At 33.1% G+C, this 26,859-nt stretch overlaps 2 protein-coding genes across 3 annotated transcripts in view; one reads left to right on the forward strand and one right to left on the reverse strand.

The window, feature by feature from the left end:
- Positions 1–5,061, forward strand: part of CHMP2B (charged multivesicular body protein 2B) — a 29,901-nt gene extending 24,840 nt beyond the window's left edge. Inside the window, exons 5-6 of the mRNA XM_061192982.1 lie at positions 3,075–3,181; positions 3,386–5,061. Coding sequence (XP_061048965.1) covers positions 3,075–3,181; positions 3,386–3,496 — 218 coding nt within the window. The 3' untranslated portion in view covers positions 3,497–5,061. The remainder of the gene's footprint in view (positions 1–3,074; positions 3,182–3,385) is intronic.
- A 4,708-nt stretch (positions 5,062–9,769) lies between these two features.
- Positions 9,770–24,797, reverse strand: POU1F1 (POU class 1 homeobox 1). Of its 2 annotated transcripts, none has more exons than XM_061192981.1 (6): positions 24,656–24,797; positions 21,659–21,730; positions 14,280–14,504; positions 12,080–12,244; positions 10,856–10,916; positions 9,770–9,980 (listed from the first exon to the last, which is right to left on the reverse strand). In XM_061192981.1, the coding sequence occupies exons 1-6, from the start codon at positions 24,795–24,797 to the stop codon at positions 9,770–9,772; spliced, it is 876 nt and encodes a 291-aa protein (XP_061048964.1). The 2 variants fall into 2 exon arrangements, with proteins under 2 accessions (XP_061048964.1, XP_061048963.1); XM_061192980.1 differs by having other exon boundaries at positions 21,659–21,808.
- Between the last annotated feature and the right edge of the window lie 2,062 nt (positions 24,798–26,859).

Below are 26,859 nucleotides of genomic sequence, written 5' to 3' on the forward strand. Positions count from 1 at the left end.
CTCAAATTTCTATTAACATTTAACTGAAGGAAAAATATAAAATATGTGATGCCATATTTCTATGCCATATTGGCCTCAGCAGTTTTACTTTGTTGATTAGAGGACGCAAACCAACTTGTGAATAAAATAACTCTTCCTGGTATAAGTTAGATAGTTTAAGAGTTGTGTTGATTCTTTCATACGATAGAAGATCTATGAATGTATATAAAAGATATATTTATATTTTTTCATACTATAGAATAATGTATATCTATCTATATATAAATTTAATGTATATATTTCATGCTATAGAAAATCTATTTATGTTGGAGGTAGAGATAACTGAGTTCTTTCATTCTTTTTTCTTTTTCCCTTTCCAGAGTCTAAATTTAATATTTAATTTTCTTCTTTTTGAGTATAAACTAAAGGCTGTGGTGGAAATATGAGGAATAAAATGAACAAAGCTATAAAAAAATGTATCATCACACCACCCAGATATAGTTAGTGTTAACATTGTATATGTCTTTCCTATATTTTTCCATATCTTATCAAGTGATATAATATAACATGGACAATTTTGAATCTTACCTTGCCTTTAAAAAACAGTAGTATAACATAAACATGTACTCATTACCTTGAATTTTCTCTGAAGTCTTTTTTTTTTCCAATGGCTTTAATATTATGTAACATCAATATACCCTAATTTATTGAACCATTCTTACATTGGTCAATAAGATTGTTTTAAAATGTTCAATGTATTTGATAATCCTTTGATAAATATGTTTCTTTGTCTGAATTTCTTCAATGTTATTAGAGTATTAACTTTTATAAAGCTTTTGATTCATACTGCCAGACTTTTTCCAGAAGGACTATACCCATCTTTATTTCACCGATAACGAATGAGTGACCCTTCACAACACCCTGGTCAACATTGAATCATTATTTGTATGATATGTCAAAGCTGGCATCATTATTTCGCAAAAATATTTTCTAATTGTTTTACAACTATGTAGGGATATGCCAGTTTAGTTCTGCTTATCTGCTAGCATTTTAATTTAACGGCATTTATTGCATAAAATAGTATCTAATTAAATTACTAGGATTACTAAATTTACCTTTGTTCTAGTATTCTGTTTCAGAGTATCTATTTTCCTTCTAAGGTTTAATGATACTGTACATGTATCTTTGATAGTTCCAAAAATTGTTTACTTTAGTTTTTACTTTGAACCTTTACTTTCAAAAATATAATTTTTCAGACATCATTAGTGAATTTTTAATGGCTGAGAGAATTGTCATTTATATAATGATCACGGTATCTAATATGTTTATGTGGATTCCAGTGATGGCACAGGTGTGAGCAGATCTTAACAGAGGGATTAACTATTCCATTAAGCTATAATGAAGAGAGTCAATAAGCTTGTAGTTAAAACTTGTATCTGTCACAGTTCTTGTTTGTGTTTTAGTAATTTGAAAGTGAGTCTGAAAGAATAGTAGTTATTGGTGGTTACTTGTTTTTTCAGTAAGGTATTTTAACATTAGTATTTTCACCCAAAGATAAATTCAAGGTTTAAATGGACATGTCTTTCTCCAATTAGAATTTATATTGTACAGTGTTGTGCCAACGCTTGTTCACATCTAGATTTTGGAAACAAGATCTTTGGGAAATTCTTATTACATCCTGATTACACCATTCTGGTGTTTCTCCTCCATCCTTTTCTTTCATTTTTTCTGCAAGCAGTTTTTCATTCAGGCCCTTATAAACTCTGACCTGGACTCCCCACCTCCCTTGTTACTTCACTACAATCTGAGTATCACTGCTAAATTATTTTTCTAGAAGCTTACCTCTGAGTGTGCCGATCATATTCCCGCAGTGGCTTCTTTCTGACTACAAAATAAAATCCTACATTATAAATCAGAAACAATTTTCAGGTCAAGCCCCTTTATTTTGTCAATGCAAATACTGAGGCCCAGAGAGGTAAAGTGACTTCCCCCAAAGTTGCACAGGTACTAAGTGGAAGAATTGAGATTGTAATTAAAGTCTTAACATTCACTTTACTTCTTCGGAGATGATAGTCCACTTTTTTGGCCTTAAGCTCTTTAGCTTTTTCCAACTGACTTTATACTATTAAACTAACACAAAAAATTAAATTATCAAACCATGCTCAGACAAATCAGAGATCTTAACCAATATCAAGCTTTAGTAGCAATGTCAAGGATACAAGCTATTAAGATGCACATACAAAACAAGGAGAGTGGTGGGACATCCCAAATGACTCTCCAGATCTTTTCTTTCCATATCAGACATAAGCTCTTTGACCCAGCATAAGAGATGATGTGTCCAATAGGTTTGCTTATCATCTCATGTTGAAGAGAGCATTTTAGGAAATATATTAAATTTATACCTCAGATGGTCACCTACCTTATGTGTTATTTTCTAGGAAGTCATGGATATAAACCCATAGATAGTAGCTATAGCAATACCAAAGCAAAAACAGCCTGCTAGGAGCATTCCATAAACAAGGACTCTCTTGCTAGCAAATATTAGTCTGTTTACCAGGAGCCCAATTAGCAGCATGCTTACAGAGAGATCAGACTAGGTTACTTGTCTTTCTTTCTCTGGGGGCATTCCCCGGTGATCATGTTAGTAATGATCACAGGCCGGTTGCTTTAATTCTTTCCTTCTCAACCATTTTCCATTTATACATCTTAAATAACCAAACAGAGGAACTTACTCTTTCTTATATATATTCCCTATTGCCTTCCACCATGTCTTTGCTCACACTACGCTATCTCTGTTTGGTTAAATCCTATGTGTCCTTCAAGGACCATCTCACATATTACTTCCCCCCAGGTGGATATACTCTCTTCCCTTTGAAGCTTTATAATCATTTACCTTTCCATTTATCACAAATTGTTTATTAATTTTTTTCTGTTCTACTTAAATGTAAACTACCTAAGATCTTTACTTTTCTCCATCTATTCATAAATTTTATTTGTACTGTGTAAATTACATAGTTGGGCCTTTTTCTAAAAATATAAACCTAACCTGAAATCTGTTTGAAAGTAACTGCTTTGTTTCCTCCCCTTCTCTCAAGTCAATGACACACTTGATGACATCTTTGAAGGCTCTGATGATGAAGAAGAAAGCCAAGATATTGTGAATCAAGTTCTTGATGAAATTGGAATTGAAATCTCTGGAAAGGTATGAATGTCTTATTCTCTCAGTTGGAAATATTTTCTCTACCATTTGTGTCACTTAATTGTTTTAAGTTTTCCTTTATGTTAGGTTGTATGTTTTTAATATTTGTTTGAAAAGTAAATTACACCTGTTTGCAGCACATCCTTTATGTCCTATCCCTAAAGTTTGATAATACACATTTTTTCTCTTTTTCTCTCTTTAATATAGATGGCCAAAGCTCCATCAGCAGCCCGAAGCTTACCATCTGCCTCTACTTCAAAGGCTACTATCTCCGATGAAGAGATTGAACGGCAACTCAAAGCTTTAGGAGTAGATTAATCAAAAAAGCCATTATATTTTGCCTATTATAATTATTTAGTATAAACCAGGCACAGTGCAGATTCCTTTTACAAAACACATTTATTTTGAAAAAATGAAGACCGTGAGTAAACAGTTGTTTCCTAACCCATGGCTGTTTTGAATCTTTTGCCAAAGAATGACAATGATGCAAAAATGGGAACAGTTTGGATTTTAATTAAAACTGTTTAGGAGTGATGATGTGTAAAATGTTGACTTCTTTTCTGCATGGCATAGAGAAATTATATTCATTACTTAGTGTCGTTTATGTTCTAAATCTTTTTCACTGAATACAAATCTTGTTAAAGCCACTAGGCACCAGCTTAAAGAGACCTGTAAAAATATTAAAAGTATATCATTAATTCTGTATCTGTTAACTTGTCCTTTGTTAGCGATATGTATTATGACCATAGGCGGTTCAGCTGCCAAATTATTTTTGAATTACCTGAAAGAAGAGTGCTATTTAAACATCTGTCTTAAACAAAAACTGTTACGAGCTTTTCTTTTTTTTTTCCTTTGGGAGAACATTCTAGTTGGTAAGTTTCTTTCCTTTCAAAATGTGCTTGGCACCTGCCTTAAATAGCACAAACATATTGTGCACATCTTTAAATCATCTTAACTGACAGAAAAGAATTACATTTTAAACTCAAATTGAAGCCTTTTACAAAAATTATCCAGGCTCTTTTTTGTAAAGCTTATAAAAGTGAATTAAGTATAATTAGCAAAAAGAGACACTGAATTAATAACATTTTATAGTAATAAAACAATATATTTTGATCTTTCTGCCAAGAACTGAGGAGATTTTCTCCATATGAGTTATAATTTAATCTCTTTAGTTTTGAACTGTATTAATGTGTACACTGAACCCTCTAAATTGAAGGCATCATTCTCAACTAAATAACACTACTATGACAGTACTTAACCTAAATTTTAAAAATTAGCATTTTTTCATGGTAAATAAACTACAACTTTGTCCGAAATTACTGCCTGAATGTGTATTAATGTATTAGCTGCATTTTTTAAGGTAAAGTTGCTATGGTATTTAATGTATGGATAGAAAGTGAGAATAAGTGAAGAAGTGGCAGATTAGTTAGAATTTAGAATTAGGTTAGCTTTGAAAAATGATGTTGTCATATATGGGTTCTAGCACATCCCAGCATAAAAACTCTTCTGGAGGAGATCAGATAGCTGTAACCTGGTTAATTTGGGATAATGGATATTTTGGACTAATATGGACAACATCAATACATTTTAGGACTAGTAGACATGTGGCATATGGATTGGTGGGAAAAACAAAAACCTACACTTTACAGTCTATAATCCATAAACCATTTTATAATGTTCAAAGATAAGATTCCGTTGATAATATTAAATGCAGTTACCATGAACATTGATGGGTCAAAACATTTTACTGGATTATGGAATGTTAACCCAGAACTTGTTTTGATTCTTGGATGTACATAATAATGCTAACTAACTTTCTTGTTTACATGTGGGGGGTTTTGTTTTTAAAATTATTTTGTTAAAAATAAATCCCAATAAAGGTTTATTGCTGTTATGCTTTTTTTCCCTTATCTCTTTAACTCTATTTTTGGTTTCTGCTGAAGTTAAAAGTTTTATGCATATCTGGTAATTTTTCAAAAGACAGACTGATTTTTATTACTTTCTTGGAAGGAAAAATTAGATAACTCTGCTACTTACATTTTAACAATAATTATCTTTTTAAGAATTAGCAGCTGATACAGGACTGATGTTTGCGAATGGAGTAAGTCTAAGACTTGGTGGTTTTACATGAAATTTATCTGATAATTTCTTTCCTAGAACTTCCTGGGGATAACCATTTTTAAACAGATAGGTCTTAGAGCTTATTTTTTAAATTTCAGTCAAAAACGGATGCCACAGAAGACTTTGGGATCCAAAGGAAAAAGTAGAGTCATTCTGATTTGGCTACATTTATAAAATGCTCTAGTGGCAGTTTTCACGAACAGTCACTATAAATTTGTAATGTTACGCTATCCTTTGCTAAAAATAAAACTTCCTTTTAGACCCTTAAGATTATGAAACAAAGATTCTTACACACTGAGTTTAATGAAAATACTGATTTTTTTTTTTTTTTTTAGCTTGATTTCCCTCATTTCCTACTTCTGGCAAAAGGATTTCCTTAACAGCTGTAGTCAAACAAAAGTTTGCCAGTAGAAAGAGAGCAGAGGAGTATAGCAATTTCTCTGTTACTGAAAGGGATGCAGCCCAATGTCATATCCTATTACTGGGTGTGAAAGTCATGGATGGAGGAGATTGCTGAGTCTCAGAGAAGTAGAATGTGGTACAGAAATGTCAATACTCATCTTAGAAAACATAAAATGACCATCTGTCAGACGACTGTGTTGCACAGACTGTACTCTGTGCTCTGAGAGGAGCACCTGGTCATGGCAGGGATAGTGGAAATGGGCTCAGGAAATTAACACAACACTGAAAATCAACTATACTTCAATAAAATAAATTTAAAAAAATTTTTTAAATGATAGTGACCTTGTAGACCAGAGTGGGGAATCTAGTAGCCTGTGAGCTTTATGTTATTTGACCTGCACAGTGGTGTGTATTTTATTCTTTGTAATGAATGCCTTTAGGAGAAGCCCGCCCTTGCCCCTTGGCCACATGTGCATTCCTCACTAGCCCAGTAGCGACACTTCTAGCCTGATCCCAGTGGGCCCAATTTAAACATGCTCCCCTATTTCAGACACTGCCATGTTAAAACAGTGTATGTGCAGATCTGAAAAGAGACCTGTGATGACTTTCTCCTTTGATGCCATTACTCTACATGAATAGGGTTTTGCAGCTACAAAAAAATAGATCACCTTTCCAATATCCTTTCTGTAGAAGCTGAGTCCCATAAAGGTATTTAAGACCATCCCTGTAACTTACTTCCTTCAAGAGTCAATTGGATTGAAGCCTGAGGATCCTGAAGTCTGATTTGAGGTACCCTGCTACTGGAACAGCACACACACTTCCTCCTCCCCCACAAGCCATCCTCCTAAGAACCTGAAAACGCACTACACACACACACACACATACACACACCCCTGTCCCCAAACACTGAAAAGGTTTCCTTTAACTAAATAAATACTTCCACCATTAGATATGGAAAGGTAAATTACATGAATGAGTTTCTCAACCACCTCTACAGGCTAAAATTGAGTATACCAATAGGAAAGGGACAAACAGATCTTTCCATTTTAGCGGAACTCTACTGAATTCCTGAAGATTTACCACAGAAGAGCTCACAAAAACATGAGATGGAAAGGCTGTGTGGCTAAAGTCAGCTTTTGACGTTTATTCCCAAATGTATGAACACATAGATACTGCACAGCAAATCACATTTGTCATTTGTTTAATTGCAGTTTAGGATTCTAAATTACATTAACCATTTTCTATTTTTTAAAAAGGCCAGTATCTGTTAAAATTCTATCTCAATATAGTTAGAAAATAGAGTCTCAAAACTCATTTATACAAATGAGTTAATAGCAAATACCAGTGCATTTATAACCAATGAATAGCTAAATAACTAAGGAATTGCTATTTCAATATTAGGTATTGATTCAAAATATTTTTAGGGAGAAAAATTGGTTTCCAATGCTAATTGCATCTAAAGTTGCAAAGAATGACCTTTAAAATGACTATCTGATAATATGATCTAAACATACATCTGTAATGATGACTAAGCATGTATACATGCGTGTTTTTGCTATATAATGTCAGATTAAACATTCCCAGCAGTTTCATATTTTAAGTGCAAAAAGTCTGGATTTTAAGTGCAATAACTATTCTAGATTTATATTGCATTACATTTGCTTCTATTTGCAAGTTTCAAAGGCATGCATATATGTATTTTTAGGTGTGTATATATGTATGTACATTTTGCCCTGCCTTTTGCAAACTAAAGAATCACTCCCCCAACTAATGTATGCTTTAAGCAGGTGAATTATCAAGAGAAAGTACTTATAAATCCACGTAGCTGAATAATTTGGAATTTACTCTCAAATAAGAAAAGCCTTTATATAGATATAGTAAATATATATATATAATATATTAAATATATTATATAGTTAAATATATATATTATTTAAAACCTCCTGGGTGCTAGATGTGTGCTTAAGCATGGATGATCAGGCCACTGAAAACTAATTTTTTTAAATTATTATTATTATTGGGGTATAGTTGTTTTACAATGTTGTGTTAGTGTCTACCATACAGCGACATGAAGTAGAGTTCCCTGTGCTATACAGCAGGTTCTCATTAGTTATCTATTTTATACGTATCAGTGTATATATGTCAATCCCATGAAAACTAATTTTTTTTGTTGTTCATGATATACAAAGTTTCTAGCCATCCAATTAATGCTGATTATGTGTGCACAAACAATCTACATAGATTATGACCTGTATAATGCTTAGTCTTTATTAATATTACAAAAAGCAAGAGACAGGACAGTATAGTTTATTTAGTAAGCATTCTAAATAAAAAAATTTAGTCTAATTGTTCCCATTTTTGTTACATAAAATAAGTTAGATAAACATTGCCAGCAGATTGACATTCAAAATGCAAATAAAGTCATTATTTGATAGTGCTATCACATTACAGTCTACTTCTGCCTACAAGATTTAAAGAAGTGCATTCTTTTTTTAAATTGAAGTATAGTTGATTTACAATATGTTAATTTCAGGTGTACAACATAGCGATTCAATATTTTTACAGATTATATACTCCATTTAAAGTTATTATAAAATAGTGGCTATATTCCCTGTGCTGTACAGTGCACATTCTTATAAATTAAATAAATATGTCCCTTAAGGTACAACTCTCTGAATTGAAAAGCTCAATATAGCAAACTTTTTTATTAATAATAAATCATATTCTAACCAATTACATAAAAAAAAGATCATCTTTTCTGATAGGACCCCAGATGATTTTCTAGGTTGTGAGATTTCAAAAATAAGTTATGTTATTAAATTAGACTCCCTTCAAGTTTGTAGCCATTGTTAAGAGCACTCCCCTTTGTTCATTTAACAAAGACTGCATGCCCGTTGTGAGCATAGGCTTTCCCAGACCCTGGAGAAACAACAGCAAACAAGCCAGACATCTTCCTTGCACTTTTACAGCTTACAGAAATAGCAGTGTGGGGCTCAAGAATCAATAAAGCATATTTTCTAAAGCTAAACATCAAAAAAGCTAATGTCTGGGAAGAATAAAAAGAACATAAATTAATATTTCTACAAAGTTCTTTTGAAACACTTCTTTGGGCTCTATGCCCTAAATGTTAACTTCAAAGGTGTCACTTCTAAGATTTATTCCTAAACGCAATAATAAAATTCAAAGGCCCCTGTGGTTCTTAAGTGCAAAACTTTTAGTTCAGGACTTCCCTGGTGGCGCAGTGGTTAAGAATCCGCCTGCCAGTGCAGGGGACACGGGTTCGAGCCCTGGTCCGGGAAGATCCCACATGCCGCGGAGCAACTAAGCCCATGCACCACAACTACTGAGCCTGCGCTCTAGAGCCCGCGAGCCACAACTACCTAGCCCACGTGCCACAACTACTGAAGCCTGTGCACCTAGAGCCCGTGCTCTGCAACAAGTGAAACCACTGCAACGAGAAGCCCGTGCGTCACAATGAAGTGTAGGCCCCGCTCACCTAACTAGAGAAAGCCCGCACACAGCAACAAAGACCCAATGCAGCCAAAAATAAATAAATAAATAATAAAATAACTTTATTAAAAAAAAAAAAATTTAGTTCAAACAAACTATGAGCTGATGGTAAGCAGGCCATCAGTTAAGGAATTTTCTAATTGGATCTTCTCTGGTGATATTCTTTACGTGACATTACTGACTAAAATATTAAAAAGCAGATACACAGCCTTTGGAAAAGGAATCTTTAAACTAAAAGACCACTCCCGTGTGTGTGTGTGTGTGTGTGTGTGTGTGTATGTGTGTGTATAAAGAGAGAGGGAGAGATATATTGAGAGAGAGAATCACTGTTTTATTCCTATTAGTCTCTGGCTTAAAAAGTACAATGTGGCTTCGGAGAATAATTCATCAATATAATTTAAATTGTCGTATTTATTTTTAAAGTAGAAAAGAAAAGCTTCTGCAAAAGTTACTGATATGATTTTTTTTTTAAGCTAACCAAAAAACGAATTTCTATTTTGGCTGGAGAAGAGAAAGGAATGAAAAATAGAAAAACTGGCTATTACACAATAGGAAATCTTATCTGCATTCAAGATGCTCCTTAGAAATAGTAAATAAACTCTGATTCAGACTTGTTTTCACCCGTTTTTCTCTTTGCCTTCGGTTGCAAAACCAAACCCTCACTACTTCTTTCTCCAGGTTCAGTTCTTCAGCCATCCGCAAGATCTCTTGAGAGGAAGGTTTATTCTGTTCTCCAAAGTGTCTCTCCAGAGCGTCTTTAGCAGCAATACTGGGAGGTGGGGAGTTGACAGGAGAGAAAGGGAGATTGGATATATTTAGGGATGTTTTCGGCAGATCAAAATTGTTAGGTTGAATTTCCTAAATATTAACATAAAAAGGAAATTTAAAGACTCCGAAAACACCTTCAAAGCTCTTCAACAAAGATAAATGTGCAGTTTGTTGATCATTTGGATGCTTGCTAGTCTTACATAGGCTACCTATACCAGAGTCACAGGAAGAAATAAGTAGGGGGACCCAGACATTCTGTTTATCCCACTTTGTGCCACAAGAGGGCACTGACTTACTGAGAAGGAAATAATTCTGTACGCATTTCTAAATGTCCCCCTGAAATCATTTATTTACAATAAATGAAATGTTTTGTGTACAACTAACCCACTAAAACAAAAACTGTATTTTAGCAATTCCTCTGTGAGCCTCATGGAAATTACAAAAAGATCAATGAACAATCTTTCTGGCTTGAAATGCAAGGAGTTACCTTGAACTTTATGCAGCTAAAATACTGATGACTAGTTTTGTTATTTGTAATAACATAGATACCATACTGCCAGAGCAAGACTTATGTCTAAAAGGACAATAGAAACGGTCACTCTGTTTAGAAGTGATTGTCCAGTTTCTGTTTTATCCAAAACTTGCAGAGTAAAACTGTTCTGAATCAAACAATACATGTTTTTCCATCAAATTTTAAATTTCCAGCTATATCTCACCAGTAATTTATTAAATGTTATGCTTTTTCACCTATCTTATTTTCTTAATTGACTCTATTCATTTTTATGTTACATTGAACCTATATTATGCTTAAATGTTCATTCCATTTGTAAAATATCTTTTTCTTCTCCAGTAACTCTTAATATCTCAAAAGTATACCTGATAGTTGTCCTCCGTTTCCTTTTTCTTTCATTTGCACCCACTTTCTCATTGTATAAAGCTGTGATGGGGAAAAGATGAAATAATTACAAAAACAAAGTCTTTTTATTTTAACTATCAGACTTGGATTTAAAATTTTCTTTATAAAACAATGCAAAATAAAATTACCATACATTTTTGTTTTAAAGTTTTGCGGTCTACATCATTTTAGATTACAAGCCCTAGATTAAAATGTTAACACAGAAATAAATACTAACTTCTCGAAAACAATTGTCTTTAAATCCTATCCCTACTTTTAGTTGGAACACTTGCTCTGAATGCTCTCAAACCTTGCTCTTTATCCAGCCTTGACATTAATATAAGGAGATAATTTTATTACAATAAATTGCTCATCTAACAATTGCTTGTGTGTGCAAATGCTCTGGCTACACTTATATTAGGTTATAAAAATGATTCATGTTTAATTACTACAGTATATAGCCCAGAGGCAAAACAATCTGGATGTGTTAAAAAGAATCATTTTAGCACTTCACACCTATGCCATATTGTCTAGAAGCTTTCCTTATACAGTTTATTCTCTCACAATTTACATTCTCAGTAAACTTATTTCTACCCTCGCACTGGCCTTGCTTTTTTTAGTGTGATGAAACAAGATATTTATTTATTTTTTATTTATTTATTTATTTTTTTTAATATCTTTATTGGAGTATAATTGCTTTACAATGGTGTGTTAGTTTCTGCTTTACAACAAAGTGAATCAGTTATACATATACGTATGTTCCCATTTCTCTTCCCTCTTGCATCTCCCTCCCTCCCACCCTCCCTATCCCACCCCTCTAGGTGGTCACAAAGCACAGAGCTGATCTCCCTGTGCTATGCGGTTGCTTCCCACTAGCTGTCTGTTTTACGTTTGGTAGTGTATATATGTCCATGCCACTCTCTCACTTTGTCACATCTTACCCTTCCCCCTCCCCATATCCTCAAGTCCATTCTCTAGTAGGTCTGTGTCTTTATTCCCGTCTTGCCACTAGGTTCTTCATGACCTTTTTTTTTTTTTTCCTTAGATTCCATATATATGTGTTAGCATACTGTGTTTTTCACGTCAAAGAGAAAAAGCAAACCCAAACCAAACTTCATGCCTCTCACTTTAGCATTAATCCAACCAAGGGAAGGCACTGTTTTCAGGTTAGAACATCACTGAGTCTCCAGAAACAACTTTAGTACCTCCTACTTGCTCGGCCTCCTCCAGCCATTTGGATAATATTGCTTTCAGTTTGCATGCATTTTTGAAGCTGAGCTGCAGGTTTTCAAATCGGCAGATAGTTGTTTGACTGAATTCAGAGCCATGCACAGCCGCCAGGGCTTCCCCAACATTTGTTTGGGTGTATCCTGTGAAAAAACAACAAAGGCCATGAACTTCAGTTTTTCAAGAAACATTCATTTTGGTCCATTATTGTACAAATTTGTGTATCTTTGTCAACTATTAATCACCACTTTTAACCATATATTTGTTGGCAACTTAGAATAACAGTAAGGTTCAGTGTAGAATTGTTCAGTATTTCAAAAAAAAATTCCTTCTAGTTAATAAATTACTTTTTTAGAAGTCAAAAGAATTCAGGTAGGAACATCTGCCATTCATAATATTTAGCCAGATTGGTTAGATGTGTCATAAACACTTTAGAAGACATTTAAAAATTCTCTCTTAATCATTATTATTAAACATCTGATGATATATACTCAAAATCTATAGTATATTAAATATAATGCATAAAATACATGGTGATATATCATAAATATTTTTATCTCAACTTTAAGAGTGAAAAATTCAACATGTTGAAGATAAAACTAAGAATTGTGTTTACTTTCCCTAAAAACATGTTTATTATGAGACTTTGATCACACAATATTTTATGTATACCTCCAAGCCTATTTATGATATCATTCGGTAATGCTTCTATCTCCAGGCAAAAAGTTCTCATAGATTGTCTCAAACATTTTTAGAATACAGGTTGATAGAAGCCATCGATATAGAATTTGAAACATTCACAGCAATATAAATAACAAATTGAAAATGAATGTTATAAAGATGCCTACTGCTGTGTTTATGACAAATAGTTCCTACATATTAATTCAGGGCCTAAGGCTATATACCTGTATGCATAAAATGATTACATATGATGCCCATCAATAAATATCATTAAAAATTACCAGTGGCTCATTTCACAAATGCAGAAGTTTGCACCATCATTTCAATCCATTAAAAAATACATTTCATGCATTAAAATCAAGGTTAATTATTATGGTTATTTACATTAAAAACACTTTTCAATAGAAAGTGAGCAAAGGCTATGAACAGACAGTTCACAGAAAAGGAATTACAAATGACTGTCAAACACATGAAAGAACATTTCACTCTTCACTCATAATAAGAGAAATTTAAAATGAAACTACCATGAGGCACCACTTTGACCTATCTGATTTGCAAAGATCCAAAAGATTTAAGAGCATCTTTTTCCTTCAACAACTATTTTTTTATTCTATGTGCCAGTCACTGTTCTAAGTGCTGAGGATATGCCCCTAAGGAGAAAACAAAAAAGAAATAAATAAACAAAAAACAAAGTACAAAAAACCCCTGCATTCATGGAGCTCATATTCTGAAGGGTGGCAAAAGAGACACCCATGGTGGTAGTAAAATTTGGTACAACTTCCACAGAGACCAATTTGACATCTATCGAGATTACAAACACACATACTCTTTGATCAAGCAATTTTGCTTTTAACACTTTCCCTTCACATGTATTTATATAGGTGCAAAATGACATTTATGAAGTTAATTATTGTGGTATTGTTTTCAGTAGCATAAGATTGAAGGCCATATAAATTCCATCAGCAGGAGACTGGTAGTATATTCATAAAATGGAAATTGTCAGATGCATTACAGAAAGCTCTCTAAAAAACTAATATTGAAAGCTCTCCAAAATAAATAGTTAAATGAAAAAAAATCTGTATGAAGAAATATATGTATCTGCTTATATGCATATGCATAAAATATCTCTGGAAGGCCACACAACACTGATAAACAGGAAAAACAAGCAGAAGGGATACATTTCACTTATACCTTTTTAGCCTTTGAATCATACAAAGGTATCTATTCAAATAAAATATAGGTAAAAAAGGCACTTCAAAACTTATCTCTGAAAAAGAGTACCATTAATTTAGAAATCTATGTATTTTGGCTACTAAGAATTTACAGGGAAATGAAGGTTTTTGTAGGTTTGTCATCATTCGAGTAACTTACATCCACAGTAGAGATGTAGAATGAGAACTGTTTGGACTTTTGAGCAGAGTGTCAGAGACTGAACAGTAACAGAGTAAGAATTTGCAGAGCAGGTTGCGTGCCCCACTGCTCATAACAAGCACATACCTAGCTTAATTCTTCTCACTTTAAATTCATTGGCAAACTTTTCAAGTTCTCGGATTTCTGGAGAATCCATGTCTATTGGCTCTTCAGCCAACTTGCTTTTCCGCCTGAGCTCCTGCTTGAAATCAGCGGCTGTGAGGTCCTCTGCCAGGAGAGGCTGGTGCATGGGAGGAAAGCCATGACTCAAGGTGTGGTCGGGAAACTTATAAAGACAAGGGGCTAAGCTCCCTGTAACAGCAAGAAAAGGAAAGGACCATTTGTAATTATCCCCCATTTCTATACATGCAAGAGTTTGGCCCATAAGATTATTCTGTGACAGCCAGTCTCAATTCTGAAAGGTTACCTGACATTCAGTCTTCTGAAATAGAAGAGTAGCTTAGTATAAATGCGATGATTTATCTTCCACCTTCCTGGGAGCAGCAAAAACAAAAATAATGCAAAGCCAAAGGAAAGAAGCAGGGACTTACAAATAATTAAAATAGAAATAAGCAAATTTCACAGAAGTGTGAGTTTTCCATCATTTTTTTCTCTTAAAAGACATCTATTCCTGGGAATCTGAGGTTCAACTTTAACCAGAATGTTCATATTCATCTCTGTTTTCTTAATTCATTGAACAAATAATCTATGATGTTTGTTATAACCAAGGCACGTGGTTAAGGGCTATGCTGGGAAGTTTTCGTAGGACTGAAAAATTGATTTTACATTATTAAGAAACCCCACTGTTTTTTCAGTAAATGCTTAATTTAGTAAAGGCAGGTAAAAAGAAAATTATGAGAACACAAAATACATTAATATGTTTAAATAGATTCGACGTTAACAAGCGACAGACATAAACAAAAAGTAATTTTTGAAGTTCTATTAAAAAGTCAGCAACAAGAGTTCTTGAAAAGTATAAAATATAATGGAATCACTTCCTGACAATTATTTAGAAAGCAAAAATAAGTGGCAAGGAAGGGTGCAGTTCTAGATATGATAGGTAATCACCCATAAATGATGAAACATTGAATCCATTTAGTGAGTTAAATAAATCACAAAAAACTAAAAGACTTAATTTTTTAATTGCTTCTAGATTTCATTCTTCATTTGGAAAGAAGAGTCTGCCTCAGTTGTGGAGCGTGGGTGAGAGGATGGTATAAGCCAAATTCCCACACATTTTATTTCTGTTTTCTTCATCAGTACTTTACATTTTTATTCATAGAGATTTAACTTTAATTTATATTAAATGACACCTGTATAACCAAGACATTTTGATGTACATAAAATATGCAATAATTAATAATCTTTCTTATGAGTACAAATAAGTATTTAAACTAAAAATGAATGACTACAGAATACCTGCAGTAATCATTCTTAGAAACTTACTGAAAAAATACATCAAGTTTATGCTACCTATAATTTCTCTATAAATACATTCACAAGTCAGACATGATTAATAGTGTATTTTGCCAGAATATATAAAGCTTACATTAATATATCAACACGTAATGAGCAAAGAATAGTGTAAGTCAGCAAATTGTTGGCTTATATTATTTACATGAGAATATGTAATTATATAGTGTACCCCTATCCAGTAGACTATATTACTTTTCTGAAGCAAAATACACATACAAGTGAGAAATTAAACAAAATAGCATAAAATAAATTTAGCCGTTTCACAGATGTAAAAAATATACAAAAGAAACTATTCCTGTCTAGAGCAATTAATGTTACTTCTAAAAATCAAAATTATCCAGTTTTATTTTTTTTAATATCAATTTTTAATTTATTACATAACTCAATTTGTTAATGTTTATTACCTTTGGGGTTCATTTTTAGATTCCTATTAGTTTTAGATTTCTGCTAGTTGAACTAAAAGAAAGGACTAATATATAAAAAAGAAAACTGATCACTTTTATTTTAACATTTACTTAATATTTATCTCAAGACTTTTCTTTTGCTTTGCTTTCAGAGTTGACTCTTACACATATGAAAAAATCTTCACTTCTTTCATCATTCAGAAAGAGCAAATGCCACTTAATACACTTAATGATGAAATACTCTGAGAAACAGTAAAAACAGAGAGACAAATCAGGCTGCTGTTTTATTTTGCATATTTAATGTATTTTAAGGCACTTTGCATAACTCATGTAATCTGTGTCAAATTATTTTTATTTCACATAAGTAATTTGTTGCATATCGTTTACATGAGATGCAGAAAGGTCTGAATTTGTTAGCAATCTTGATCACTCTTTTCAATTTTTCTTGCTGATAATAGTTGCACTGCTACAAATCTCCGTGCTGTGTTCATTTTACATTTGTCATCTTCTTATCCTTATATAAACAAATGAGGTAGAAAAGATATATATTTTTTTACCCACAATTTAAAATTTGAATAAAAACAAGTTAAATAACTCTCCTTGGGTGCTATGATGAATTCACTACACAGTTGAAACTAGAAGTGAAGTCCAATGAACATTGCAGTAAACCAAATCAAAATAATCAGTTCATTTTTCAGGTAGTCTGTACTCAGGGAAATCAAATAACTTTAAAGATTTCTGCATCTTAAACATATTTGGCTACATTAAACAAATGCTTTCAGACAAAAGTATTATATTTATTTAATAAAATATTGGAAGTGTGCCATCTCTATTTCTGGAAAACTTTAAAGCTAGTTTATACATTATAAATACTCTGGAGAAATGCACATTTAGCAAATAAATTTGAACATGAGTCCATAAAAAGTACACAGGAAATACCACGTTCAAAAGTCTGGCATCCAGAGGAAAAAGGAAAGCACAATGTGTGACATGTTTTTATTTTTCGTTAATTGAAAGTATCCACAATTATCTGCAAGGACACGGTTTTCCTGGAACTAACTGTAAACAGAAATTCATGACAGTCACAAGCACAGCCAAACAACCTGTGGTTTCTATCATATGATCCTATATTTGGGGGAAAATGGGGAGTGATTGGTATGGTATACATGACAAGATATTTAAAATGTTTTTCTAAAGCCTGGATTATTGAAAAGTCAGGTTGGGGAGGAGGAGAATAAGATGCAGTGAGTCGTGTCCAGCAGAAGTTTCATGAACAATTTCCAAAACATCGCTAAAGCAAAATTGTCTATAAGCCTAGAACAAGCGCACACCTAAATAGCTTGGAAGTGTTTGTACATTTTTTACAGCCCAAGATGTATTTTCACACCGCAGATTAATCCACCACAGCCTTTCTGAACTGCTCTGCATGTACTTCTGGGTGGCGGAGGAGGGAGAGGAACAGAGGTGAGTCTTTTAAAGCAGGTGATGGGGAGGCCATGGTCTTGCCTTGCGGGGACCTGGCTCAAGGTTCTGTGATACAGGGCAGGGGGCTCTTCTGCATCATGTGGCTCAGCCAGATGCTAACTGACAACATCTCTGAGGTTATGAAGCTTTAAAAGAACAAACAGGGGAAGCAGAGGGACACAGTGAAATACTCCCACCTTGCTGTAGACATGCACAGCAAAGTGCATTTGAATATTTCCATTTCTTTTTTTCTTTTGTCCTCATGCATGACAACGTGAAACAAATCATAAATTTGAACTGTGATTTTTTTTCTCTTTTGTGCATTTGTACATCCTATTCATGTACAACAGGGTCCTCTGCCTGGTTTTATAAATTAGGTTGATTTGGAGCATAGCCATGCCTGTTTGTTTAAATATTGCCTGTGGCTGCTTTACAATCACCGAGTTGTGTAGTTGAGACAGAGGCTACAAAATTTAGGGAAAATACATAGTGTCAGTGCTACTGAAAGTCCTTTCATGATCCAGAGGCAAAAGATGGTCAGAATTACTCCTTCCCTTAGTGTCAACACAACCAGAATAAGTTAGGGAAAAGTAAGACTAAATAAAACAAAAAAAGACAAAAATGAAACAGAAAAAAAAAAAAAAAAAAGACAAGAATGAAGAGATGGGCTCCAAAGTAGACTATTTCTCTATGTCACTGTCAAACAGATTTCTGTTACCCTTTGCCTTAGCCCAGGTGGAAAGGGCACTTGCAGCCATACTAATCTTTTCTCTTATTATCCACTTCTCATAAGAAAAGAACATCCATCTTCTTGATTAATTCCCCAATATCAGCTATTTTGCTTTCCTGATAAAATTAATTTTTAAGCAAGGACTCTTACAGCACATCTTGGGTGGCCATTATGTCATAACCTTGCTGGATTTAGCAATCATTACCATGTAGCTGATTTGCCCAGTTTCCACAGGACAGTGGACAAAGTACGCAGCTCATTAAGCTTGTTTTCTAACTTTGACCCAGCTTTAGAAACTGGAGAACAGACACAATGTCAGATACCCAGGAATCAGAGTTTTGAAGGGTTTTTGTTGTTATTTTGGTTTATTTTGTGTTTTTCCAGAAGAGATTTTTGAATAGCATTTATAATTCCCTGTTTCCTATTATCTATACTGTAGGCTGTGGAATTATCTAAAGTCTCAGGAGAAAAGAGACAGAAGAAGAAATTTAACTGAGAATGTATCTGAAGAGAAGATCAAGGAGAAAACCAGGTTGAGTTGGTACAAAGTTGCCACAACTCAACTCTGATAGACCTGTGGTACCCACTGCAACTTGGATATGAAGAGACTGACACTTGGAGATGCTGACTTGAACAAGGTTTGTAATTGGTTCCTGGTGTGGCTAATTCATTTAATCAAATCAGTCATTCTCTTTGGTATGCCCACACCTGGGCTATGAAGCACAGGGGATTCATCTGATCTTTAGAGTCCTCCCTACCAACCTTAACAAAATATTAGCTATAGCTCTTGTCTTCCGATGGGTTATTAATTTAATGAAATGCTCAAACTAAATGTAAGCATCAGAGTATAGTGACAAAATAACCATAGTCAAATAAAGCAATTTCACACCCTTTGAAATATTGTTCTTTCTGCAGCTTCACTTTTATATGGAGTATGTGACAATGAATCTGTCTTTGTTGTTGATGATTAGACGCTTCTGTGGATCGTGTGGAAGCAGCTGATTTGATAAACGCCTTGAGACTTCTCAGAAAATTCAAATGACATTGCCAGGTTTCTCTTGTGTTTTTTATACCTTTTCTGAATTCCTGAATACTTCTGAATTCTTGTGTTTTACAACTCAATTGGTGTAGCTTCTCTGGGGATGACGGCAGAAAGGTTCAGATTCTCTGAGATTTAATCGGCCATGATGCAAAAGCTAATTACCAAATATATGTCAAAATAGTGACATTGTAACAAATTATAAAGCACACCACATTTTAATGATATCCCTCTCAAAAAATATTCAAATATAATCTCTATGCTTGCTATGGTGAATTTTTCTTTCAGTGACAAAATATATTTAATTTTGGTTTAAGACTACAGCAATACCTCCAAATCTTAGGGCAATTTTTCTCGTGATTGTCACTAACCCAGGCTTTGAATCATTTTAAAGGGCTTTTCCAGGGGTCTCTCCTTTTCAGCTTTTAATGAGGAAGAGAGTTTGCTGAGCCTGCCAGGGAAACTTGTACCAGCACAATCTGAGCTGCCTGTGGACTCTCAGTGTGAACCTGGGCCTGTTCTCTCCAATCCTGGAAATTGGAAGGGTGTTAGATTTCTCAGGTCAGCTGTGAACTCCGCAGACACTGGCCTAGATCTGGTGAGAGGGAGGTGGTAGCAAAAACCGTCCAAAAGTATTTGGTCTGTGGCTGGTTTTATCTTTGTGCCAACCTCAATCCATTCCTGCCACTTGCTGGGTATAGAGGGCACCTATAGTTGTACTGGGGTTCCTGGGACATACTGTAAAGGAAGAGCAAGGCCTTTTTCCTCCAAGAAAGGGCAGCACGTGGCCATGAGCTTGTTATTTCCAGTATCCATAATCAAAATGTGGTGGAGGCCACAGAAGGCATTCTGCCTGCACCTCTAATGGCTAAATGCACATTATTCTATTTTATAATGAAAGTAGTTCATCATCGGGGGCTGTTCTCATTAACCATGAATACTGACTAACTACTACGTATATGAATCATAAATGATCTGTTTTCAAAGAGGAAGAAAAAATATGGCTTTCTTTATTTCTTACTTATTAAAGAGAGACATTAGGATTTACAGGTAACCATTAAGAACATCAGTTTTCATTTTATATAAAGGTGAGGATACTAGTTTATTCAGAATGCTGCCTAATAGAAGGTAAAAGAAGCTAATTTGTTCTGGAATATTTTATTTTAAAGTTTTAATGTTTTACTGAGTCAAACAGAGAAATTCTGAGACATTAAAGGTTGGTGAACTAAATTCTTTGTTCAATTTTATTTCAAATGTATAAGCATAAATCCATATTTGATTTTTTATTACCTACTCTGGATAACAAAACACAAGAAAAGATTTCCCTAATATGTGATTTCTCTATCCAGAGTTTCTCAATATCACACAAGCGTGCACACACACACACACACACACACACACACACTCACATTCTTCCATAGATCCTTGGTAGTTTATTGTTACCCACAGTATTTCTCTCCCTGCTGCAGAAATAAATATAAAAGATTAAGGGATACCCAAAAAAACTTCTGTGCCCAGCAAAATTGTTTCTATGGCCATATCCTAAAATTAAGTCATAAACTTTGTAATGAGTGGATCTCTTAGGTCATATTTTTTTTTCCTTAAGAAATGTGCTATCAATATCTTCATGCAAGTGTCAATAAACAAGTAGTTTATCTTGATCTAGTGATGGTTTACTTATCCAAAGGGAAAAAAGATATGTAACTTCAACTATTTCAATCTCATCTAAGACTCAGAAGCATCTCAGACAGGGCTGCCGAAGACTCAACTATTGCTAAAGCAGCTGCAAATCACTCTTAGCCTTCAATGTCTTATTTATCTTTATGGACCAAATGGCCAGAAGAAATATTGTGATGAGGAAGATGCTCTATAAGTTGGTCCATCTGGTAGCCACGTAAGATTACTGAGCACTTGAAATATGGCTAGTGCAACTGAGGAACTGAATTTTAAATTTTACCTTATTTTAGTTAATTTACATCTAAATTTAAATAGACACATAAGGCTAGCGGCTACCTTATTATTACTATAGGCAAGCCCACTAATGGCATAAACAAGTGACAATGAGCAGTTTGGCAGTAGAGAATTAAAATAAAAATCATACAAAGCAAACACAAGAGTTAGGAAGCATAGCAGTTCAGAGGTGTGTAGAATAGGGGCAATCAGGTATAACTATTATGGTCTCTGAAGACATCACAGATCAGAGAACATTTCAATAAGTGGTGGTTTTACCAGCATTTCCAAGGTTAAGAGATCTGAAATTCATGATATACTCTGGTCAAGATTCCCTCAGACCCAGGAAATCCATCCAAGTGTCCCCAAACTCAATCTTATATGTAAAGACAATTTTTCTTACCTGCCATCACTCCATAGGTCGATGACTGGTTTCCATAATGACAGGAAGGAACAGAATAATGAAGTCCTGTTGCTGTGGTTCCCAATGTTGTCACCAAGAAATATGTGCACAAACATTTAGGAGTTTGGATCAAAGACAAAATAGACGGGACTGGTAAGAAAATGTACGAGGATTCAAGACACATTCGTTTCATTTCAAAAGTACACGTTTAAGCTATTCTTAAAGTTATATGCCAATAATTTGTTCTCATTTGGCGGCGGTTCTCTGATGAGTAGGTTAAAACTGGGGGTTGAAATTTGTCTCAAATAATGAGATCATGAATCATCAAAGTGGACTAGAGCCTTCATTAATTATATCCTGTGCTCTGTGTTGGGGTGATTGACCAGTTTGAAAATTGGCTAATTGGAAGTAGCCAAATTCTCGCAGGTTCCACCCAATATAGACATTGCAAAGAACTGACGAGAGGATAGTTTCTTAAAATTCTTGTATAACATAGTATAATACAGTGGTCTTTTTCTGGAGCAATGAATACAGAAATCAACTCCTGATCAGTCTTTACTTCTGCTTATTCACCTAACAAATTTTTTCCATCAAAGAGGAAATGGCAGAGCCACTAGCCTTTTATTGGATATAATAATAAAAACCCCACTAAGTTCAGAGGCTTATGAAAAGCCTGCGACAATGTATGATGTATTTAGGTTGGTGTTGAAACCATGAGGTTGTAGGTTTTCTTCATGCACACAATTAATTCAACAATTCTAATGATGAAGCTGGTTAAAAAATAAGTTCATTGATTGTTGAGTAACTTGAGGTTTATAAAGGTTGAACCTAGCATATAAACTTAACCTCATTTATAAATAATTATAGGTTTCATTGAATTAATGTGTATGTTGAAAGTATTATAAATTTGAATTACTAAACTTTTATCAAGCTTTAAACATGAATCACAATGGACTACTGACAATAAAATCACTAGCCAACGTTTTCTTATGTATTTTGTTTTCTCTTTTTTTTCATGATATCCTGAATGTAGTGGTGGGTTTTCATAAATAAAATTGTATCTTCTTGAATAATATGAGATATTATAAAGAATAGATTTAGAATCCTTTGAAAATATATGGTCTACCGATTAAAGACAAAATTTCTTCAGAAAGTAAAACATATTTTCTCTAACTTTAACTCAATTTTTAATATTTTAAAATATCTGCATAAATTTTCATTTTACAACTGACACAGAGAGAGAATTGAAGTCATTTTACTTTATAATGATTACTATGCATTCCAAAATTAAACAAATAAACATGAAACGCATTCAATATCTAAGTGCTCTTCTCATTATAATCACTATTTTTAATTCCTTACTTAGACAATTAGATGTATATGATTACAATTTGATGGAAAAATTATAAAAATCAATGTTATTGTTATTTAAAACACGTTAGGTCACTTTTACTGATTATGAATTTTTTTACTTCCAAGGTTTAAATACCTTTTGTTTTTCTAATTTGGGGAAGTAGTGTAAAAGGGTAGGCTAACTTACTAAATACATTATTTATTTATTTTTAAATTAGTTATTTATACATTATTATTTATAATTATTTATAAATTAGTTATAAATAATATTTATAAATTACTTATAAATTATTTATTTATACATTATTTACTTATTTTTAAATAAATAAATAAGGTTTTGACCTAAACTTGCTTAATTTTAACCTCAATTCCAAATTTTACTTTTATTCTAGCCAAATACTATCCACACACAGTAGATTAAGCAAACAATGCATTATCCTTCTCATCACCAACCTATATAAATGCCTATTATGTAAAATATACAATTAGCTATGTGATAATTGTTTAAATTTATTTATACCACACCTCTTTGACAAAAATACTTTATTACATTTTCCAAAAAATATGTTTGAGGATATTTTCATTAGTACATTTTAAATTAAATTCTGAGAATGTTTAGTAGATAAAAAATCACTACATTTATAATTTTCCCAAAGTCTAAATATATGATCTCTAGATACTTTAAAATTCAGCCGAAGATTAATGCCAAACTTACGTATAAGTTTGAAAGCTGCTTAATTATAACAAAAGATAAGGCTAAAATACTTTAAATCAGCATATAAATGTATCAAGTCAAATTTTGATTTTTAAATGTATAAAATTTAGTTCATATTTAGATTGCTTTTAAAACAAGTGGAAAGTGCTGTTAAACAGAAGACATTTACTCAACTCAAGACTGTTTATAAATCAACTTCAAAACACTTTGTTACTGCATAAAAAATGGACACATTAACAAAATATATTTATTTGCTTGGTTGTGTTTGAGACAATATATTTGAATTCTCAAGTTTAATTTTCATTTAAGAAAGTTATATAAGAAAATATAAAAACTTTGAAGCCTCTTCAGAACTCAATTTTGAGAAAATTCAACTCAGTCTATGGGCTCGAAATATTATATTGCCTCTAGATTTGATTTCTGAGTTTTTAATTATGCTAAAAATGTAAGTGTATTTAAACACCTAATTATTTTATTCTTTGAAACCCATTGTTGTTGGTATTGGGAATCATTCAGTTGTGTTTACTGTGAGGTGTATGACTGTTTTTAAACATGGTAGTAAACGTAATCTAAAAACCAAATAAATCTCTTAGATAAAGAAATAACACCTTTTAAATTATTTTACACTATTTCTTTAGCTTTGCTCTTTATCCATACATGTCTACGTAAAAATGGTTTTCAGACTCACTGTTTATTTATATAGAAAACAGATCTCTTTCATAATAAAACCAACAGTAATAGAAATTACTACACTTACTAATATTTCTTGAAAATTTTCTTAGGCATTTTGACCTCTTCAATATCCTGAATATTTAACTTAACACCAATGAAAATAAAAGAAGCAATGAGATTCTAAACTAACAAGATTCAAAGCGTCCACCCTGACATTTTAGGCCCAGCCACACGTAGACGGTTATTGGAGTCAGTACCTGTGGACATCACGTTGGTGGCGTGGTTGGAGACAGGTAGGCACTCGGCAGCGCTGTGATGCATTATCAGAGGCAGAGTTGCAGAAGACTCAGAATTCAGAGGTATAAAGGTATCAGCCGAAGTAAAAGGTTGGCAACTCATTCCCACAAAACAGCAGAAAAATGAGGAGAAGTGCTGCTCCTCAAGTCAGAGTTTTATTATATCACCATCTCAAAGGGCTGTTTCAAATCTCACTACCTGCATATATACATCAGGGAGGCTCTGAGCACCGGGAGGGCGCGTGCTGGTATTTATACTGCAGGGAAATCCCTTTATACATGTTAATCGTCTTTTCCCAGGGGTATTGCTTCATCAATCTGGACAGTCTTCCTTCTTACCCAAACATAATCCATGCCCAAGAGGGGAAGCTGGTTCTTGGGTACAGACTGAAGGCAAAGGAGAAATATGAAACTTTATCTGACAACTTCAGTAATTCAGACCTTTTAGAAAGGAATCAAGAACTTTAAAAAAAAAAAAAAGTGTCCCTCAAAGAAATAACACTACAATGAATTGAAAAACACTAGGTGTATTTTTGCTACTAACAAAATGATAAATTTATACATATGAGATTTTTTCTTTTTTTGCATAACCTCATTAAATCTGCAAAATAACAAAACAAGAGAAGTACACGCTACATAATTTTAAGAAGCAGAATTTTTAAGTTTAAATTGAAAGAAGCATAAAAGACTAAATGTGAGAATGAATATATTGCCAACTAGTGATTCACACTCAATATAATTCTGAAAAACTATAAAAACAATTGAATTTTTACTATATCACAAATAGAAAATGATAAAATATTAAATAAAATTGTAGTAATTTGTAGAGAAGATGAACATTAGTGATAGTATCTCTCCCTTGGTTTCAATTTATTCAACAACAACATACACGTAGTGAGCTCTTACTAGATGTCAACACTATTCTAGTCACTTTCTACAGTTATGTCAGCAAATGTCACATCTTTGTGAGATCTGTACCATTCCCACTAACCTTGATTGTGCCAGAGCCTCTGATCTTTGCCATTCCGCTCCAGAAACTGCACTGGGTGCAAACTTTCCACACAAAATATATTGACATTATAAGACTATGAAAAAATAATATACTATAAACAATTGATTCAAAGATAATTATCAGTATAATGATTTCACAATGATCATGATCTCTACATATAAATGAATGAATGCAATACTGTCTTTATTACGTATACTAGGGATAATATAGGGACCAGAAGTAACCTGACAGGCATAGATATTACTGACATAAGCAAGGACTTATGCTCCATTAGATATTTTTGAAATTTTATATTATAGAATATTTACCTTGGAATTGGTTGCTTTGTGCTAAATTTAATGTTGATATTGATGAGAATACACTTTCCAAAACTTGAAATTTGAACTCTTGTCATTAACCAGTTAATATTTTGTAGAAAAAAGATGCTATAAGGTTGCCCAAATCATCAGATATTGCCTGAAAATATTTATTGTAAAAATTACATATTTTCCATTCTGAATTCTCTTTGAAGCCCCATTAGTCTTTTCTAATGAGAGAAGAAGGTTACAGGTAATCAAAAGTATTTATTTTACTTCTGCAGAATTCTTATAATTTTCAGACTTCACATATACAAAAAAGTATTTTTTGATGTGTTTATAAAGAATTTTTTTATAAAGAGATTTGCTAAGAAAATTAAATTAAAAGTTTATAGGGCATCAAATAATTTTAAAAATAAACTAAATGATATTTAGAGAGAATAGCACTTGAAAATTGCCCCTAATAATTTTGCTATAGTTTGAGTCATTGGAATATGTCAGTAAAGTATATCAACCAAATGATAAAGAGGAGCACTGTAAAACTTGCCTGGAACAGCAACAAAGAACTTCACCAGTATTTGCCATCTAAAATTCTAAAATTGCAATTTTAGACATAATTTCCTTAATAAAGGTTTAAAAAATGTTAACTAATTTTGCTGTGAAGTGGAAACCAGACTGTTACAGTTAAAATTGTGTAAAGCCAGGAAGTAGATGTTCCCATTATAATCTTTACTTAGCACTGTAAATTATTAATTTATCAGATTTTTAAATCAGCTTTTGTACACAGTTTTGCTTTTGCATAGTATTGAACTATATTACTCTATTACAATTTAGCCGTTTATTGTTGGGTGTTTGTA

This window comes from Eubalaena glacialis, chromosome 6 (genome assembly GCF_028564815.1).
Source record: "Eubalaena glacialis isolate mEubGla1 chromosome 6, mEubGla1.1.hap2.+ XY, whole genome shotgun sequence".
In the NCBI taxonomy this organism is placed as follows: Eukaryota; Metazoa; Chordata; class Mammalia; order Artiodactyla; family Balaenidae; genus Eubalaena; species Eubalaena glacialis.